This window comes from Cricetulus griseus, chromosome 6, assembly GCF_003668045.3.
Source record: "Cricetulus griseus strain 17A/GY chromosome 6, alternate assembly CriGri-PICRH-1.0, whole genome shotgun sequence".
Lineage (NCBI taxonomy): Eukaryota > Metazoa > Chordata > Mammalia > Rodentia > Cricetidae > Cricetulus > Cricetulus griseus.
The window spans coordinates 39,101,527-39,122,940 of NC_048599.1; the positions used below are offsets into that span (position 1 = coordinate 39,101,527).

Consider the following 21,414-nt stretch of genomic DNA (forward strand, 5'->3'; position numbering starts at 1 on the left):
AGGCCCAAGATATTATTGTAGGCTGGTATCCTGCCTCGGAATGAGAACATAGTAAACTATAGGCCAGGGGGTGATAAACTTTGTGTAAAAGACCAGGAGGCACATAGTCTAGGCTTTGTGGGTCACTCATGGTCTTGGTTGCCTCTGCCCCTTCTATTTGATTCCTTTACCAATGAAGGGCTCTACATAAATAGGCCATAGGCTAGATTTTGACAATTCACTATAACTTTGACAACCACAGTCATGATTATTGTTTAGTCCCAACATGATTCCTCACCAAGTTAGCAATTAATTTAATTTTCAAGGCACTAATACTACAGTATAAGGTCACAATTAAATGCTAAGTTGCTCAGTTTGTTTCATGGGAAGCCTCAGCAACTCTCAAGTATTACTGACAAGGCTAAGTCCATGGTTTAATTGAGAATGAGAGTCTACTCATGATGGTGTCCTTATCAGACATAAGTATCTGTTTTCAAATCATGACAATCTGACATCAAAGTCCCAAACTGACCAGAGTCCCTCCTTCAAGTTAAGTTTAGTATAATATGGCACTGCCCTTTAGGTCACAGCTACTGCAAATGTGCTTAAGACTTAGGAAATCTATCTTTTCATCCACCAAGTTTATCAGCTCTTTCTAATTGTCCCATTCGGGTCAAAAGATTTATGAGGAAAATGATTATCTTCTAAATAATTTCTTCAAGTTTTAAAGTATGAATGAAAAACCTTCCACTTGAACTTGGAACAACAACCCCACAATTACCTGGGCAGTTTGGACGGTCACAAGTCCTTGACTCTGTTGCAATGCATGCATAGCCACAAGAACGGGTCCGTTTCTGGTTGCCATTTCCACAGGTGACGCTGCAGACAGACCAGAGACTCCAGTCACCCTCACCGTCTGTGGAATCTGGAAGGGAGCCAGGGAGATGGTCATCATCCCCACCTGAAGAGTTGCCAAGTCTCCTGTTCAAGTTGTCTGTTGGCCACGAACTCTTCCACTTGCATCATTCTCACTATGGAAGGGATTGGTTGCAGCCTGAGCTCAAAGGCTTACAGCTGTGGGTTCATGTCAGAGCTCAGCTTTGTGAAGACCAAGAGGGTTGCAGCGCTGTATTGAACTGTACATGACTAGGACCTAACTCTTGGGACAAACCTTTCCTCCTTGTAGGGGAATAGGTGAAGGAGATGAAGAAGAAGGGAGACAGAAAGGGAGGTGATGGAGGAAGGGAGAAGAAGAGAAATGTAGGGGGGAGGAAGAAAGAGATGGAGGGAGGAACTAGGGAGAGAGAGAGGAAGAAGAGGAGAGGGGGAGAAGAGATGAGAAGAGAAGAGAAGAGAAGAGAAGAGAAGAGAAGAGAAGAGAAGAGAAGAGAAGGAGTTCTACAAAATCTAGTCTTGCTTTGACCTTATAGTCCCCATTGGCTTCCAGTATAACTTACTCTGGTAAATCCAATCACCATGAAAGAAGTTCAGGCTGATGAACAAATTCAAGAATGGTGAGATGCCACCAAAAAATAGAGTCATATAAAAAGATTTGACAATGGAAGGGAGCCTCCCAATATTTCTGTATAGAAACTGAATGTAGCTGAAGCCATCAAGGGTAAAACTGCCCAGTGGTCTGGACTTTCTGAGCCACTAAATCATGAGAAATAATGACTGCTATTTTTTCAGATGTTAAGTATAGGATGGTTTGTTATACAGTAGCAAATAACCAACATAGTAATGATAAATGTAGAAATATTCTTTGAAGTCATTATTCAATATCTGGCCAATGAATATTGCTTGGCCACTCACTCTAAGTTGAGCATAATTCTAGGTATATGGGATATATTATTAAGAATAGTTTTCCTCACCATGGTGAAATGAATAATGAATATAAAATAGTAAATTATATAGTATGTTAGAAGTTATGAATGACATGGGAAAATAAAAAGTAGACCACACAAGGGGGGGTGGGCTGGAGAGGGCTGGGGATGTGGGTACTTTATCAAGACTGACTTTCTCTTATCAGAAGTAAATATTAACAAAAGTCTGAGAGTACCTGGGGGTCTTGTCCAGGGTTATCAGGTTAACAGAAAAGGAAGCTTGGGCTATAGCATCAAGCCCTACATCTCTAAAGCATGACTTTTCTTCAGTAACACTATCCCATAATAATTTCTCCTGACTTATGCAAGCTTGCAATAGCCTTGGGACCTCTTTGAGTGCCAAGCATTGGGCTATAGTCATGTGCCTTGAAGGGACAGGATACCCTTCATTCATAATAGGTTGTGGTGGTTGTTATTACATAGACTCAGCAAGAATGTTCTCCACACGTTTCCACCTGAATTTTGGGTCCTGTGCCAGCTGCCAAGGCTGTTGTTTACACAATGCTGATTTTGAAGGCACCCTGGGTTATCACAGGGCTGCTGAGCCTTCTCAGCCTACTATTCAGAATGTGTGTGTGTGTGTGTGTGTGTGTGTGTGTGTGTGTGTGTGTGTGTGTGTGTGTGTGTGTGTTCTTGTATGTGCAGGGCTAGAGGGACAAGTTGCTTCCACAGGGAAAGAAGTCTGAGACAAAATTGTCACTCCCCTCTCCCAGAACTTTGCAGACATGCCTGGAACAATTGTATGCCTGTCAGTGATGCCATCTATATGCAGGGAATTATATTACACATGCACACACTGCATTTTTATCCTGCACACACACAAACAGGGACAGATCTTGCTAAAGGGAGCAACAAGAGGCACAAGCAAAGATTCTCATATTTTCACGCCATAAAAAGAGAGAGGGTAAGTTTTAAAAGCAAACATTACCTCATGCAGATAGAAGCCATGTCACTTGCAGAGGGAATAGCAGCATAGGATAAAATCCAGTGAAGCCAACTGTTGTACTGCTGGACTTATAAAAGTAAAGGGCCCCTTGCTATCCAGAAATCTCCTGCAGCCCTTCTTTTTCATTTCATTAAGGGTAACAACTCATGAGGGGCAATGTCACTCAACTTGAGGGTTTAGCTTATTATGAGGTCTATATTTGAATCTCTGCATGAACTGAACTCCTCGATTTGGTTTTCTGGATTTAAATGACTATTAGTTTCCTTTTATTGCTATGATAAAACACTGACCAAAATCAATTTAGGGGAGGAAATGGTGTAGTGCATCTTATGGCTCACAGGTTGTAATCCATCATGGAAGGAAGTCAGGGCAGGAACTCAAGGCAGGAACCTGGAGGCAGGAGCTGAAGCAGAGACTAGGAGGAGCACTGCTTACTGGCTTGTTCCCCATGGCTTGCTCAGCCTGCTCTCTTCTCTTCTCTTCTCTTCTCTTCTCTTCTCTTCTCTTCTCTTCTCTTCTCTTCTCTTCTCTTCTCTTCTCTTCTCTTCTCTTCTCTTTTCTCTTTTTGATTCTCCTTTCTTTTCTTCTCTCTGTCTCTCTCTCTGTCTCTCTCTTTTTTTCTCTCTCTCTCCCTCCCACTTTCTCCCTCTTTCTTTTTTTCCACAAGACAGGGTTTCTCTCTGTAGCCTTGGTTGTTCTGGAACTCACTCTGTAGACCAGGCTGGTCTCAAACTCATAAAGATCCGCCTGTCTTTTCCTCCTGAGTGCTGGGATCAAAGGCGTGTGCCACCACCACCCGGCTTCAGCCTGCTTTCTTAATTGATCCAGGACTACCTGATCACAATAAGCCTATCCACATCAATCATTGATCAGGAAATGCCCTCACAGAATGCCCACGGGGCAGTGTGATGGAGGCAATATCTCAGTTAAGTTTCCCTTTTCAAAGTTGACTATAGCCTCTATCAGTTTGACAAAACCCAATAGCCTAATGACTAAATGCTAGTGCTGCATAAGTGTGTGTGGGAAATGATGCCCCCCCAAATCCTTTCTCCATGTCCACTTCACAGTTTTTTTTTTTTTTTATGCTGGATCTGGACCACATGATTTGCTTCAGCCAATGGAATGATGGCAAATAGGATGCAAGGGAAGGCCTGTAAAATGTCTAAGTATGTAGACTTGTCTTTTTTAATTGGAGGGAGCTATTCTACTATCAGGTAAAGATCCCAAGGAAGTTAACGGCCTGGAAAAGAGAGGCTCTGCCCATCTTAGCACTTGCAATTGCCTAGCTGATCCCCATCCTTGCTCCAGCCAGGCCAGCCCATATCGGCTCAGATGAACATTCCAGTCAACCTGTAGAGTCCTAAGAGAGAACCCTTCTTCTGTTATTTGAAGCTGCTAAATTGGACTTGGAGTAGTTTATTTGTTGTTTTTGTTTGTTTGTTTATTTGTTGAGACAGGAGCTAACTATGTAGGCTGGGCTTGCCTCAAGCTCATGATCCTTCTGCTTCAGCTTCCAGAATGTTAAGATTGCATGGAGTAGTTCCCTCTAAAATGTTGGAATTATGCCGCAATAGCTATCCTAAAATATGTTATCTATAAGCAGCCATTGATAACTTATTTTACTAGTAGGTGGCTTCCTTCAAATCCTTAACTTCTTACAAATTAGCCACGTGACTAATCATTTCTATGGGGTAGCAATCACCTAGGAAAATCTTCACTATCTTGAAGCCTCTATCACACACTGATCCAGTACAGCATCCAGCAAAACCCTTCCCGGGGATTTCTGTTTCATAAGGTCAAAGGGCAGAACAGGATTTCAGGCTGGACCACATCTTTCTGGGGAGAAATCCTCTCTGTTTTAATGCCCGATGGAGAAGTTTCGATATATGTAACAGAAGGTAAACCTAATTGACAATGTTGAAAAACCGGGAGGGAGTGTGGCTCAGAGTAGAAAACTCACCTCAGCTACAATAATTGCAAAGACAACAATGATAATAAGAACAAACTGTTCCTGAGAATATTTCTGTGGTAATCTGACATCCCAGTGACATCAAAGGGCTCAAGGAAAGAAGACAATCCTCATCATTGCAATGAGCCAAGAGCTGGTGTTCATAGATGCTATATTCTATGGTAAAACTTCCCTTTTATAGTTTCAGGGCAGTAGAGCTTTGTGGACCAGTTCTAGCATAGGGGCCACTGAATTGACTGGCATGACCTGGAAGTAGTCACTGGGAATCCAGCATCATTAGTCCTGGGTGGGCTTGGCTACATTTAACTCCAAGGATAAACCTTTGGCAGAAAGAATTATACTCCTTTTATAGATAAGGAAACAGGCTTATAATAAAACTGAAGATACTCATGAAAAAAGAAAAAAGAGATACTTATGGATGTCCACACAGCTCAGACTTTGCATAGTGGGATTTATATCTGAGGTCTATATATTCCCACCACACTTCGTTGTTATCTATCTGCCTTCTAGCAACACTGATTCTGGCCAAAGTTATCCTCCCTTTTCTAAGGCATTAATGATACATCCTTAATGAACATTACAAAGAAAACTCCATTAAAAAAAAGACTGCAAAATAGTCTGTTACAGTTAGACCATGACAAGTTAGAGAATTTCAAATAATTGAATCCTAATGAAGGTACCAATGAGCAGTGCCCAAGCAACTTTGCCGTGGTCAGTTTAGGGAATGGAAAACTACCATGGACAGAAAGGTACTTGCTTGGATTTCTGTTTGAAGTGCTCTCCATCCTTCTTGTATCTGGTGCTTTTCTTTCGCTGTGATAAGACACCATGACCAAGGCAACTGAAGAAAGAGTTCATTTTGGGCTTATTGTTCCAGAGTGTTAGAGTCCATGATGGAGGGGGTTAGAGCACAAAGGTGGAAGTAGCAGGCAGCAGGTGACAGGAGCAGCAGCAGAGAGCTCATAAGCAGGAGGCAGAAAGAGCGCCCGGGAGGGTGGTGGCTTTTGTAATCTCAAGTCCATCCTGAGTGATATACTTCCTTCAACCAGGCCACAACTCCCAATTCTTTCCAAACAGTTACCAACTGTGGACCAAGTACTCAAATATCTGAGATGTATGGGGTGAGGCATCTCATCCAAAACTCTACACCTCATTATGTATTGTTCATTCCTTGGTCTTCTGGTGGCCACAAGAATGTTAACATCAGGGGCATTTGTGACAGAACCATCAAGTATTTATTTGAAGGAAGAAGGAGGGAGAATCATAGTGACAGAGTGGATCTGAGATCCCTCTACCCTGTCGCTCATCTTAACTGAAGTAAGAAGAGAACTTTTATTATTTTAATAAAATAATTTAATAATCATTGAATTTGGAAGTTTCCCATTACCTTATGAACCTAGTAGTCTCAATTTGGGGTTATAACATTTATAGTAGAAGGAGAAGCTTGCTTAAACAACCTGTGACACAAGTTGTTCATGTGGGTCCCCAGAGGCCACTCCACTGCTAATATCAGACTTGACACGCTGCCTGGTCACAAGAAGCAACTGTGCACATCGCTTTTTATTAAATTGGCTTTCAGCATAGATTTACTTTTAAAAAAATACAGGGAAGGTGATTTGCTGATTTATTTATCTTTAGAAATACAATTAAATTTTGGAGAAGACAAGACAAGAAAGAACCCCAAAGACCCTAAAAAATATCTCAAGTGTAATTTTAAAATTATAGTGTTCCAAGAAAATGTGGCTGCAGATGGCTCCACAGGGCTTCTGTGAACACAGCCTTTAGGAGATATGCCGCATAGAGGACTGAAAACCACATACTGTAAACTGGGTTTTGTTTGGCCCCATGTCTGTGAGGCCTTATCATCTTCATTTACTCTCCCCACCAATTTTATATTACTGGGTAGTACACTCACCATATTCTGGCTGTTCTTTGGTTTCAAAAGTCCGGTGGCCTGGGGCTGGATGGTCCCACCCCCTAGGAACACTGAGGAAGTTGCTGTCATCTGAGGTACTGTCATACTTATAGTCCTGGTCCCCGCTGTTTGTCCTGGTCAAGGACAAGGACCTCTGCCACCAGGCTCGCCAGTCAGGAGCTGGGACTGACCAGCTGGGTTTATTCTCTGCCTGCTGATCTTTTTCTGCTTCAGAGTCAGGACCGTCGACCACTTCTATGGTGACCTGAGGGATTCAGAACAGGCCAGATCAATGACAAGTTGCTCAAGCTGGGAAGAAGGTCTGAGAGTGCTGGAGAAAAGGATGGCTGCATCCCTTGTGAAAGAAAGCTGCAGTTACATGGTGATAGAGAATGCAAGACATCCAGGAATGGCCCGCATGAACTCCATGACTAGAAGGAGTATGGCTTCAGATAGGCAAGAAGCTAGGCATGACTGGGTTCTTGGTTTACTAATAACGAAATTGTTGATAAGCCTTTCACTGAAGGAACACTGTCTGTGTTCCTCCTGTACCAAAATAACAGCCATAACAAAGCATAACTTGTTGATCAGGTGCCATATAAGGCACTGTTTTAAATGCTCTGTCCACATAACTTTATCCAATCCACATCCCTGTACATGTGCTACACACATTCCCCATCAATGGGTAGGGTCTATTTTCATTTCCTGTCATCTTGGCTGGCCTCATGAATCACTTGGTCCCATTGAATGGAAATGAGTGACACTGATGGGGTTGGGGGAGATGATTCAGGGAAGATTGGGGAGATGGATCAGTGGGTAAAGTTATCTGTTGAATAAGTGTGCAGACTGGGCTTCCAATCCTGAACACCTACATGAAAACCAGGTAAGGCATGGTGGCCTATTTGTAATCACAGCTCTTGGGAGCCAGAGACAGGGCATTCCCCAAAGAGAGCTGCCTAGCTTGATTAACTGAATTGGAGAACTCTGCGTTCAAGTGACAGACCCTGCCTCAATAGAGAAAGGTAGAAAATGATTGACAAAACACCCAACATTAACCTCTGGCCTCTGCACATACATGTACCTGAATATATAAGTGCACCCACTTGTATTTGAACATCTGTATACACATACACATACAGACACCAAATAAGTATACTGGAGGGTGTTGGAGCTTCTACTTTCTTTTCCTTCCAATGTTCTCTTAGATATGAGGAAGCCTAGCCTTGATCATTGCGTAGAGACAGGCCAGATAAAGAAAATGTGGAAGAAAACTGAGGCTAAGGACTCATGACTTACACTATTATGGATCTTTCAGTCCCAGTTGGGTCACCCTCAGTGATACCACATGACCACATGAAACCTGAACAAACTCCCTTGGCTGAGTTCTACCATATTACTGTTCTAGAGGACCATGGGCAATCCAATGGTCATTGTTCCAAGCTACTGGGTATTGTGAGATTGTTACATGAGACAGCCTTTTATAGATTAGGGAAACTGGCACACAGATGCTAATGCGTGGCCAAAGGTCATAGGGCTAGGAAGTAGCAGATGAGGAGACTATGAGTTCAGAGCCCATATCCTTACCAACTTTGCCACCCTGCCTTTCAACAGTAACCTAAAGATATATGGCCCCATCACAAGATTGAGGGAGCAGAGAGGTCCAAGTATTAGGGGCAGGCTAGATGTTACAGGATTTGCACAGATGTGAGCACAAGGCTCTCAGGACAAGGCTTTTCCAGCTATGATATTTCACTCCTCCCAGCAGCAGGGTCAAAGCACATAGTCCCTGAGCTATCGTTAGAACTTGTTCTTTGGATTAGCGAAGCCTACTTTTGAAATCTGTCACAGGTCTGGAAGAACACAGCTTCTTGGCTCTGAGAGACAATCAGCATAGAAAAAAATTGTTTAAAAAATAATAAAAGACTCATCGGGTTCCTCTGGCCATCACATAGTTCTTGCAACACCTCCTGGAAGAGTTACATGAAAATGAATCAGAAACACGCACTCCAAGTAATCAGCGCAAGATGTACTGGGCAGATGTATTCCCGTTTTGCCCTGACCTGACATCTGAAGAGTTGTTGTGATTCCCTGCCAAATTACACTGGGGTGTGCCCATCCTTTAGATAAACAGCTTGGGGGGTTTTTGCATCATAATCAGTCTAACACTTAAAGAAGCTTCCAAGCCAACAGTGGTCCTGAGCCTGAGGTCTAGAGATGGACCAGAGGGTGACCTTAGAGCCCATAGTATATACTGAGGATGTATCAGGCTAAGTACATCTATCTCCTCTGTTGTGGGATGCCTAGAAGGGCATCAGGAACTTTAGCCCATATTGCCACCATTGCCTTAATTTGTGAGCAACACATAAAGGTTTTTATGTGATTCAGCTATAGTTTTAAGATTAGGAGAAGAAAAGAAATACAACATCCATGTTGTATCATTGTTGTTTGGTGGAATGGACAGTTGCTAGGGAATAATGACTACTAGGACCCACATGGAACTTTGAAAGGACTAGTGAATAAAGAGTACACCACTGGATGGCATATGTAAAACCACCATGGCAGGATGGGCAGGGCAGAGTCTTTGAATACTTAGCCTTTCTCCTTTGAAGCCCCATCCCCCTCTGCCTACAGATAGAACCACTGGGCTGCAACGATTGTCTGCAAGGATATTAAGGGTCTTGGAGGAGAGAGGCTGCCAAGAGCCAGGGGAGCCAGGCAAGCAGGCAATTATGGTAATGAAATCAGTCTCTGAGTAGAAGATAAGAGGACAACGTGCCCAACAGTTTCGATACTCCGCTTGTATTCAGACTGGAGTCAAAGGGATTGCTTCAACAAAATGTGCCCTGCAATTTCTCCAAGCTGGGAATAAAAACAATTTCATGTTTCAAGCTATTACCGTCAATACGATTTTTTTCCTCTCAAATTGCTGCTCAGATCCAAACAAAATAGAGTCCTTGCCTGTCGAGGCAATGGGTAGCAAAATAGGAATTTACTCCAAAAACTATATCAATGACTAAATCTCAACAGCTTCGAGGTTTCTTTCTTCTCTTTAATTTCTAGCCACTGCCCCAAATGAATTACAAAACAAAACAAAACACAAACAAATCTTAGGACCCACCCTTCCCCACAGTCAGCAATGTGGAAACCTCACACTGATATCAAAAGAAGAAATCTAATCTTGAACCTGAAATTTTATAGGCATCTAATTAAAAAGACGCAATGAGCATGGCAAATGCCTTCTCAAATGGCTGGGATTACTTTTCTGTTTCCTGTTTCCCTTGTTCTATTCGGGTATTTTAGAGTCAGGGAAACCACTGGAAAGGTCTCTTGAGCAATAAATGTGAATGTACTGCAGTTATGGAGTGAGTACAGTAAACTTGAAGCTGATAAAGACCCTGGATCTCTCCATTCTTTCTAGATCTATTATATATCCCTGAGGAACCTTATTACACCTAGCGAAAGAAAGAATATTCAAAAGCTCCAGAGCCAAGGCAAGACAGAATTTCCCAACTCCAAAGGGTAATGCAAAATTCTGCCCCAAACTGGTAACCCTGTTCAGCTTTTTGTTGTTGTTGTTGTTGTTAAATACTTAAAACTTCTATTAGAACCAAACTCAATCTTGCTCTACAAAACAATTTCTGTAGCAAGACTAAGGCAGTCCCCACTCTAACTGCTAATGAGCTATGGCCACCGTGAATATATAAGCTGTGCTGTCACAATGAACCCAAGGGAGTTTTCTCCCTTGTTGCTCCACCGAGCTTTGTGAGCTGAATGGACTGGGTGGATGGATGTAGGTTAGAGTTTCCCAGACAGAAAAAGGATTCCCTCAAAAGCACAGAACAACTAGGAATATGTCTGTGGCAAAGGTTTCTGCTGCCTTTCTTCCTTGACAACTGTGGCAGAAAGAACACAAAATAGACCAGGAAGATATTCAATCCTCTTGTCTTAGACCTGCTGATGCTCCAAAGAAACTGTGGTATTCCCTACATAATTGCGGTTAGTGCATTGAGATTTGTAGCCATGTGCCTGCCCAGATAGTATTGTCTGATCTACAAAATTTAGACTCAATTTTCAAGCACAAACTTGCCTTAGGGAAATTAACTTCCTGTGATAAATGGTGAAAAAAAAAAAGTGTAGAGAGTTTCCAGGTAAATCTTCTGATTCCCAATTAATCTTTTAAAAAGTAATTTATCGCCCACCTTACCCAGTGTGTGTGTGTGTGTGTGTGTGTGTGTGTGTGTGTGTGTGTGTGTGTGTGTATTGTATATTGTACATACTTGCTATAATTTGTGTGTGGAGGTCAGTGGATAACTTTGCGGAGTCATTTCTCTCCTTTCATATCAATGTGGGTTCTGGGGGTTGAACTAAGTAGCCAGGTTTCTGAAGTATGGACCTTAACTCACTGAGCCATCTTAGTGGCCTAATTATTTTTACAGATATTTTTCTGTCATCCTCAACTGCATCATCTCCACCCAGCATATCTATCAGTTCCAGAAAGCTTACCATACACATAACCCTGGGCTAAGCCTTTCATATGGATAATTTCAATCCTCAGAGATCAGATGACATAGGTAATTGTAGGTGGAATTATCACACCAGTTCTACAGACAAGGAAACTGAGGTACAAAGAGATTGAAGACTCTGGCACCCAAGACTAGCAGCCTGAGTGGGGGTGCTAGACTCTAAACCTAGCTCACTCTGACTCCATAGTTCACAATGACAGCAGAAGCTGGAGAATCTCAGCTCACCAGGTTTGTCCCCATTGGCACCCTGGTCCTTATCCAGGCCTTGGCTCTTACTCAGCCAGACTGGCCATTTCAAAAGTATTATAGACACTGGAGGGAGAATCAGAAGTAGAAGCATGTAAAACCCTGACCAATCCCTATGGTGTATATCTTGTAGCATCTCAGAGGCCTAGGGCTGTGGAAATAAGTCTGTGTGGAGCAGAAAGGTATCTGGATCACTGTGTTTAAGTCCCTCTCAATGGAGGTAAAGAAAGAATTATATTGGTTGAAGTGGATCCTGACCTCAGATTGATTCAGAAAAGGGATATATTTGGTTGTGACTAGCTACTGTAGTGATGAATTGATGCAGTAAGTCTAATAATGAGTTTGTTTTGGAAATTTTTGTCTTTATTATCTGACCATCAACCAAAGAACAAAAACTCAGCCAAGGGCACTAAAGTTCCAGTCTAAGTTTTCCTAGGGGATTTACTATCTTTCCTGAATGATTTTTTTTTTTTAAAGAGCAGGAACTAATTTCTTAAGTTGTTTTAAATCTAACATAGAGAGGCAGCTTAGGAATTTGAGGTCATGTATTTCTATGCAGAGATAATACTACTCTCCGCCCCCCACCCCAATTTCCTCAGCCTGAAACTAGTGCCAATGTGGAGTCTAATTCCCACCAAGCGAGGCTGCCTGACTTACGGTGTAAAAATACTTCACAGAAGCAGATGTGGGGCTTTTATAAAGATTTTTCACCCTAAAAGTCAATGGGCCCAAGGACAAAACCCTTTGCAGAAGCTCAGCAATATCACTTTGGAGAGGTTCAGACATTTTCAAAGGATGGACAGGATCCAGTTCTGGAGCTTTGGGCACATTTCCAGAGCTTGGAGCTGCAGAGGGATCAGGGACAAGGGTATTGATTCTTGCCAGGCTCCTGGGCTTCAGTTGAGGATAACTTTGCCTAGGGAGGGTGCACAGGAGGCCAGAGGCTCTGGCAGCAGAAGCATACCCATTGGCACACTCCTCTCCGGTATTCATGCTGCTAACCAGGGGAGACACGCTGAGGGGCTGTGGTAAGCAGCAGGGTTTTGTGATTGACTGGATGGGCTGGGTCAAGCCAGTGACTTTCAACAAAAGAACAGTGCTCTGAGGCCTGGCTGAGAGCTGCCAACCCAGAAATCATCACCCCCTCCTCTTTGGGAAGGAAGCCCTTATGTTCTAAAGGACCACCAGGGAACTGGTTTAATCAAGTGTAGTGGTGCATGGGATGGTAGAGACTAATGCTCTGCATATGAGCATGTGTGTACAGACAGACAGACACACACACACACACTGAGAGAGAGAAGAGAGATACACAGAGATACAGACAGACACAGAGAGAAACAGAGAGACGAGAAGAGAGACACAGATACAGATACACAGAGAAATACAGAGAGAAACACACATACAGAGAGAGAGAGAGAGAGAGAGAGAGAGAGAGAGAGAGAGAGAGAGAGAGAGAGAGAGAGAGGCTGGAGTTCATGGAGATAGTAGCTGCCTTTGTTTGGGTATTTTCCTGAGTGACTCACACTTACCTTTTTTGGCCTTCTGGAAACAAAAGGCCAGAAATGGAGTTCAATTCTCTTTAGGGTAAAGAAGCCATCAGATCCATTAAACATTTCTGTCTCACTCTCTTGTACTATGGAAGGCCAACAAGTGGGAACTATCTAAAGCAGAATGGAATAACTGGATTGTAAAGTGGGCAGAAGGACATATTGGCCTTGTGTTGTTTGGGGTCTGGCTTCAACATCTCTATGTTGGAACTGTATTAGTTTCAAATACATTGTGCCAATAACTATGATATTCAAAGCCATAGAAAACCTGTATTCTTGGCAGATATTATGGTCTCTGGTGTCCAAAAGGCGACTCTGGAAAAACAAGAAACCTTCCCAGGAATAGCTCTATCCTCCTCCCATCATGTCCTCCAAAAATTCCCTTCCAGAAGCATCATTTGGACACAAACTTCTTGCTCCCTTGCTGGGTAAGGATGGGGACAACTGAAAAACATTGGGGTTCTTGGGAGCCAGAGATCCTGGAGCCGAGCTCCATAACTACAGTGTACTAGTCATGTGGCCTTGGTGAGCCACATAGTGATTCTCTAACAGCTGCTGCTGGGAGGATGGCTTCTCCTTCATGAGGATGCTTGGAGGGTGAGACCAAAGCAACTTTTCCCTTGTAATGTAGATGAATGCTATTACTTTTTAATCTAAGAACTCCTTGCTGGTGTCCCTTTTCCCTGGCTTCATTAAAATCCCAACCTAATATATATATATATATATATATATATATATATATATATATCTTCTAGGAAGTTCCATGACCTCCTTCTTTCTTATTTAATTTTCTTGTAAGTCATTTATTCCTTAGGAGGTTGTCCTCTCCTGAAGGAATTTCTGGTGTTGAAGGCAAGCTAGCAAGGCACTGAGGGAAGTGCCTTCCGGAGTGCTTTGAAGGTAGATTGTGGGTTACCTGAGCTAGTCATAGGCTATGATAACCTTTTCCTATAGCTACCACATTTCATTCATTTCAGGGTGCATTGTTTGTGTTTTGTGTTTCTATCTCAGTGTCTCAAAAGCCATAGGGCATGTTGCAACACTGTCTTTATGGGGATAATACAGCCTGCAGCAGGAATCACAGAGGGGGTTGAGAAGGGCAGGGGCGGGGGGGGGGGGGAGGCTCCAGGGCTTGTTAGAATCAGTCTAGGAAACAAGAGATGCACTGTTTTCTTTTCCTTCACCTGCCAGCTGCTGAGAATTACCTGAATATTTGGATTCTGCCCATTGATATCAGCTTTGGAAAGATCTGGGAAGTTTGGCAGGTCAAGGAGAAAGGATCTGGGGCCATCTCTCTGCAGTGAAGGATGCCCAGTCTCTTGAGGGAATCGCTGTCTGGGGAAGGCTTGGTGGATGACTTGGTGCTCCCCTGGGACTTCTTTGGACAGAGGAAAGCCAGTTTCTGATGTGGAATCACTCTCCAGGTTGAGGTTATTCTAAAACAGACAAACACACAGACAAATAATGAACAAATACTTAGAAGGCGGGTGGTTAAAAGTGCTCCTATTAACAGTCCATTGAGTCAAGGAACAAGGATGCTTTATTCCAGTGGCTGGAGCTAAACCAGTGTTTTAGTCATTGCTCTAATACAGTGAAGAGACACTATGGCCAAGGAAACTCTTAAAATAAAAGCATTTAATTGGGGCCTTGCTTATAGTTCTAGAGGGTTAGCCCATTATTGTCATGGTGAGAAGTAGACAGGCATGGTACTGTAGCAGTAGTGAGATCTTTACTTCCTGACCCGCAGGCACTAGGCAGAGACACTGGGCCTAGAATGGACTTTTAAAACCTCAAAGCCCACTCCCAATAACCTACTTCCTCCAAGGCCACACCTACTCCAACAAGACCATACCTCCCAGTCGTTCCCAAAAGGGTCTGCCAACTGATTACTTAGCATTCAAATATATAAGCCTATGGGGGCTGTTCTTATTCAAACCACCACCAGCAGCATAGTATTCCCAACTTTTCCCTTGTAAAAGGGAAAAGTCATTTTCCTAGCGCATGGTTTAGTTTTTCCATCTTTAAAAGGTCAGCTCAGGAAATATCTCTCAGTTTATTACTTAGGAATTTTTTTTGGAGCTATGAACCATTTATCAAGTACCAAAGCACATCAAATACAAGAGAGCTATTTTGAAGGAAAAGAGATACTCATTTAAAGCTGGGACCAACTTATGGTTTATTCCTCACAGCCTCAACTGGGTAGCCACCATGGCTTTAATTACAGTCTTGATGTCCAGTTTTGTTTGTTTGGTGTAAGCCACAAAGGAAAAGATTTGATTAAATTGGATAAATATTTAAGTCAAACTATTGATTATATTTATCCATTTACACATTGTGTCTCTATTCACTCATCAATACATTTACCTATTCATTTCTGTTCAGCCATTCATTTTTGTCTATTCATCTAACCATTTATCCATACAGATATCCATTTCATTCAGATAGTTCTCTCTCCCCAATAAATAAATCCCAACTTACAAGCTAGACACGAGATGCGCTAATATATGAGATAGCCACATGATAGGTACTCCTTTAGAATGTACATCTGTGTGTAATAAACAAAGAACACATAGACAAGTAAGATAAGACACTATCGATTGATGATGGAGGAAACATTAGCTAGGTAGACAGACCTAGCACCTCTTTGAGGAGGTAATAGTAGAAAAAAATCTGAGCAAGAGAAGGAGAAGCCTCAAAGTGATCCAGAGGAATGGCAAAGAGCAAATAAGATAGTACTTAGAGGAGGAACTGACAGCTACTTTCAGGAACATACAATCAGGAAGGCTGGGTGTAGAATGACAAAAGTTGAAGAACCACATGAGAGAAGGATGAAGAGATAAAGTGACAAAAATAGAACTGAAATTTAATGCCTTTATTCTGAAAATTGCAAGTCAAATGGTTTTCTTACTTAGTGAAAAATGTCCCAATTTGGCGAAGGGGATTGTAGGCTGGTAATCCTTTGCTCTATGTATAAAGGACTCCAAGAGAAAATGCATGGACCCCAGAAAATGGAAAGGGACAGGATCTCCTGAGCTAATCAGGAGCATGAGGGTAGGGGAGAGGGAGCTGGCAGAATGAGAGGAGAAGAGGAGGGGAGAGGAGGAAATGGAGGAGCAGAAATGTTGAGTTGGGGGAAGAATAGAGGAGAGTAGGATGAGAGATACCATATTAGAGGGAGCCATTGTAGGTCCGAGGAGAGATCTGGCACTAGGGAGATTTCCAGAGATCTACAAGGATGACACGGACTGACAATCTAGGCAATGGTGGAGAGGATAACCTAAATGCCCTTCCCCTATAATGAGATCGATGACTACTTTATATGCCATCCTAGAGCCCTCATCCAGTGGCTGATGGAAGCAGAGGCAGACACCCACAGATATACACTGAACTGAACTCTGCAACTCAGTTGCAGAGAGGGAGGAATGAAGGTCAAAGAGGTCAGTACCAGACTGGTGAAACCCACAGAAACAGCTGGCCTGAACAAGGGGGAGCACATGGACCCCATACTGCTGTCTGGGAGGCCAGCATGGGACTGATCCAGACCCCTGAACATGGACGTCAATGAGGAGGCCTCCGCACTCTATGGGGCCCCTGGTAGAGGATCACTATTTTTCCTGGTGTAAGCAGGGACTTTGAGGGCCCATCCCAAGTGAAGGGATGCTCTCTCTCGGCCTGGACACTTAGGGGAGGGTCTAGGCCCGGCCCAGGATGATGTGGTGGACTTTGGGGAGCCCCTGTTGAGGGCCCTACCCAGCCTGGGAGTGGAGGGCAGTTAGGGTGGGGGTCTAGGGGGAGGGGAGGGAGAGGAAGGAGGCATTGACGTGTGAAGCAAACTTCTTCCTAATTTGAACTAATAAAAATAAATAAATAATGTCCCAATTTACTTGTCATTGGGGAAACTTTTCTAATGTAGATAACCCTGTCCTCATACTCTCTCTGGAACACTGAGTGAAGACATCCTCCGTCCCTTCAGGGACAGTATTTTTATGGTTACTAGTAGAAGGAGATATGGAGATAGAATTTCCCCAGCCCTTGGGTCAGTGGTTAATGCTATTGTTATTGTTGGGCATGTTTTGAGGTTTGGGAGTTATGTTCCAGCACATTGTCTCCACAAGTACTCCCTGCCTCCACTACAGTGCTGTTGACCCAGCCAAACAGTTCTGTCTGGAATAAAAACACTTTGGACTCTGAGTACCCAAGGTCAAGGGCAGCCTGGGACTGACACACAAACACAGACCACCTTTGTCAATGTTTGAAGTGGCAAGGAGGAACTCAGGGAGCATATCTGCCACCTCTGAAGTGTGAAGAGAGAGGTCGCTTTCATGTTTTCACTTGCCTTTCTCTTTTGGTCAGGAGATGTGGCGAAGCCAGTGTCTCTGTTAACCTTTCCAGCTACCTCTTTGCCATGGTTTCTGTTTCCTGGCAGATTGTAGAGGGAGTTGGACTAGTATTCTGAGGCATTGCTCAATGCAATGGATTCTAAATGTATTGTTGTTTGATTGAGTTGTGGGTAGGGGAGGGACAAGGAAGAAAGAGAAATAGAGAGGAGAGACAGGAAAAGAAAGAGGAGAAGAGAAAGGAAAGAGAATGAAAATGGAACAGAACAGTTTTCTTTGACATGAGACCATTCTGTCCCAACCTCCCAAAAGGTACATAATGAGGTTGCTTTTGTGCAGTTACCACAGGATGCCCAGCCAATACTGATGGTGTTAGAGTACAGTTGGCTCTCTTTGATGGTGTTAGAAAGTACAGTTGGTAATGCCTGATGGTGTTAGAGAGTACAGTTGGCTCTCCCTGAGGGTGTTAGAGAGTGCAGTTGGTAATGCCTAATGACGTTAGGGAGTACAGTTGGTAATACCTGGTGGTGTTGTTTTTCCCTGTTGGTGTGAGAATGTACAGTTGATTCTCCTGAATAATTTCTTGCTGAATACTCAGGCATATAAATCACATAAGGGGCTTTCCAAATGCTTTACAGATTTTTGTAATTCAAGCCCAGCTTTATTGTGTCAACTGAATATGTTCTTAACTAGATCAACAACAAAACTCTGTGTGTGGTGCTATAGCTTGGTGGTGGAACATTTTCATAGCATGCTCAAGGTCCTAGGTTCTATTCTCAGCATTGCAACACACACACACACACACACACACACACACACACACACACACACACACATAATCAGCGAAGAATTCTTTTTACTACTAAACTTTGTGTTTTTTGAAGAGATACTAAATATGTGGCTAATTGACATTTTACTTAGGTGTCTGAAAAGGAAATGACTGAATTTATTTATTTTTTTCCATTGACTCTTGAACTCTTCTGATAAAAAATTCACCACCATAGAGTGATTCCTGGCTTAGCTTCAAACCAAACAAACTCTTTCAACTTTCTATGGCTTAATGCTCCTCCATGCAGAAGCACAGCAGATAACCACAGTCCTATACTCTTCCAGCAAGATGGTCAAGAGTTGGCCTGTATCTACACAATAAAAGAGAAGTGCAAAGTTAGGACCTTTGGCTGAGCAATTCAGGCCACAAGTACCCTGCTGGGAATAGTTTGAGGACTGGGATTCAATTATGTTTTGAATTGAGTCTTGCACAAAACTGTGGCATTGCTACATCATTCCCCAACCACCCTATCCCCTAGACACTGGGCTCAACATTTGTAAAATATTTGGGAGATTGGAATTAATTAAAATATGCTATTCACAATCTCTGAAAATCTGAATTATGTTTCCACCTCTTTCAAATGTAGTTACCTGATACCATGTTATGCCATATCCCTAACTGTTCAAAAACTGGAAACCTTGGGGTCAGGGGTATTTAAGAATGGTCCCTCTAAGATGAAATGGAATTTTACTCCATCAATAACAAAATATGAGAGTACTCATTATTTTGGTGATCTGAGACAGGAGCATGATGGACATCCACTATCAGTACAGGCAAAGACCTTTCTTCATCTTTCTTAAAGGGGCATGGGTCACATCTTCCTTGCAGAGTCTAGATGACAATATTCTGGTTGTCACAGTACATACATACTCATTGGATGTCCTGCTTAAGTTACTATAACAGGGTAAAAAGTCTCAGGATAGGTGAAAACTGTAAATACAGTGTTTTATTTAGACAATTAAACACTCTTTTTTTCCGGAGATAATAGCTTAGAGATGTCCAGGAATTTAAGATAAGACACTACATTCCTCCTGAGATGTCACAGGATTTATTTTTGTCTGAATTAAAGTGATACAAGAGGCTGGCCTGCCCAGAATGGGAACATATTCCTTTTCTCCATAGTTTGCCTTTAATCTGTGACTTTCCATTGGCTATGCTGTAGCACAGCCCCAGTAGGACTCCAACACTCCCTTGATGGTCCCCATGGTAGAGCTGTTTACCTGCTGGAAATGAAAACAAGATAATTGAAGTTGAGGAAGGTGATCTAGGTGGCTCAAATTAGGTAGCTACTGCTTCATACTTGCTATCTTTGTGCGTAGGAATCCCTTAATTTTTCTACAAGTAGTTGGACTTAAAATAGCTTGGTTCTAAAAACATCAGGCTCTTGTAGGTTATTTAGTGTTTTGCTTCAGATAGCAATAGTGTGGCAGATATTGCAGTTGGCTACCCAATGATCCTTCCCATCCTTTCTTATTCAGTGTTTGTCTCAGGTGGGAAGATGGATGCCTAAAACTATTTTTCCCAAACTCTGATGCAGCTGAGGGGTGATCATGTGACACAGGCTGTCCAGTTAGGGTTAGGGAAAGGTGAGGGCTTGAAGGGCTAAAAAGGAAGCAGGTTCAGTTTGCCTTTTGTCCTTCTCTATCCCACCTTCTCCTGTATAAAGAATTGGGAGCATTGTGAATCTGATCTTGTCACTCTAGGATTGATGACTCCCCAAATGTCTTCTCAGTATCATTGCCATTGATAATTGCCCTAGTTAAGGTTACTATTGCTGTTATGAAACACCACGACCAAAAGCAACTTGGGGAGGAAAGGGTTTATTCAGCTTATGTTTACATAGTTCATCACCAAAGGAAGTCCGGACAGGAACTCAAGCAGGTCAGGAACCTGGAAGCAAGAGCTGGTGCAGAGACCAAGGAGGGGTGCTGCTTACTGTCTTGCTCATTACGGCTTACTCAGCCTGCCTTCTTACAGAACACAGGAGTGGCACCAATCACAATGAGCTGACCTCTCACGCATGAATCAAGTAATTCAATAATTAATAAATTAATCTGTCGGGGAAGCTGTAGCCACACCTAGTTAGGGGCTGGTTACAGGTGTGTCTGACCACACCTGTGAGGGCATGGTCAGGGTGATGTAGAGTGAGAGTTTCAGTAGCTGGTCACTTTCAGTTTTCCTTTTCAGCTTGCTGTACAGACTGCTGCTGTGCCGGCTGGCTAGGTCGCTCTGTAAGTAAGACTTTTCCCTATTAAATACCCTTATATTTCTATTTGGCTCCGTATTGGTAATTTCCCACTTTATTAATCAATAAAAATGAATCAAATAATTAAGAAAATACGCTCTAGCCAGATCTTCTGGAGGCATCTTCTTACTTGAGGATCTTTCCTTTTTGATGACTCTAGCTTGTATCAAGTTGACATAGTAAAAGTCAGCACAATATTGCTACAGTAGCAGTTGCAGTGTTCCCTTCTGTAAAATCTATTGTATTTTAAGAGCTGTGACAGTCAATTAAATGTTAAACTCTCTGCTTTATTGGTTTGTGTGTCAGTTTTTGTGCCAGAATCATGTGTTTGGCTTGGTTGAAAAAAATCCTGTCATCTGTCATTTATAGAAATGCTGATGGAATTATGGAACTCGAGTTAACTGAAATGAGCAAAGCATAGAAAGACAAATACTGCTTGTTGTTGCTCATTTACGGTAGTTAAAAAATATTAATCTCCACAAAGTAGTGAGTGTACTGGTTTCCAGAGATTGGGAAGGTTAGGAAGTGAGTACCAGGAGAGCTTAGGTAATGGGTACATAAATACAGTTAGGAGGACAAATTAGGTCTGTTGTTTTACAGCATAGAAGGGTAACAATACTCTCCAACAATTTATCATATGATTCAAAATAACTAGAAGAGTTTGAAATTCCTAAAACATAGATATGATATATATAAATAATAAGTATTTGAGGTTAATTATCAGCAGCTTATTGCGCATGGTATACATATAATTAATTATACTATACGCTGTAAGTATGCACAATGTTATATATTATATGAAAAATATTTTCAATAAGATGTAAAAACCTATTTAGCTAACTAACCATGTTGAGGTTTTGATCTTTGTGATTGGATTCAATCCTTAAATGACAGAATAATTGGCAGAGCATAAGATGAAATGTGACTGACTTCTTGGCAGCCAGTTACAGATGCTGGGCTCTGCAATCCCCCTCAACATCCCATTTCAAATCTGC

The 21,414-nt window shown here is 42.4% G+C and overlaps 1 protein-coding gene across 1 annotated transcript in view; it reads right to left on the reverse strand.

Annotated features, from left to right (window-relative positions):
- Positions 1 to 21,414, reverse strand: part of Ism1 (isthmin 1) — an 82,603-nt gene that overhangs the window by 10,927 nt on the left and 50,262 nt on the right. Inside the window, exons 2-4 of the mRNA XM_027421669.2 lie at positions 14,214 to 14,444; positions 6,693 to 6,957; positions 761 to 904 (exon numbers count right to left, since the gene is read on the reverse strand). Coding sequence (XP_027277470.1) covers positions 761 to 904; positions 6,693 to 6,957; positions 14,214 to 14,444 — 640 coding nt within the window. The remainder of the gene's footprint in view (positions 1 to 760; positions 905 to 6,692; positions 6,958 to 14,213; positions 14,445 to 21,414) is intronic.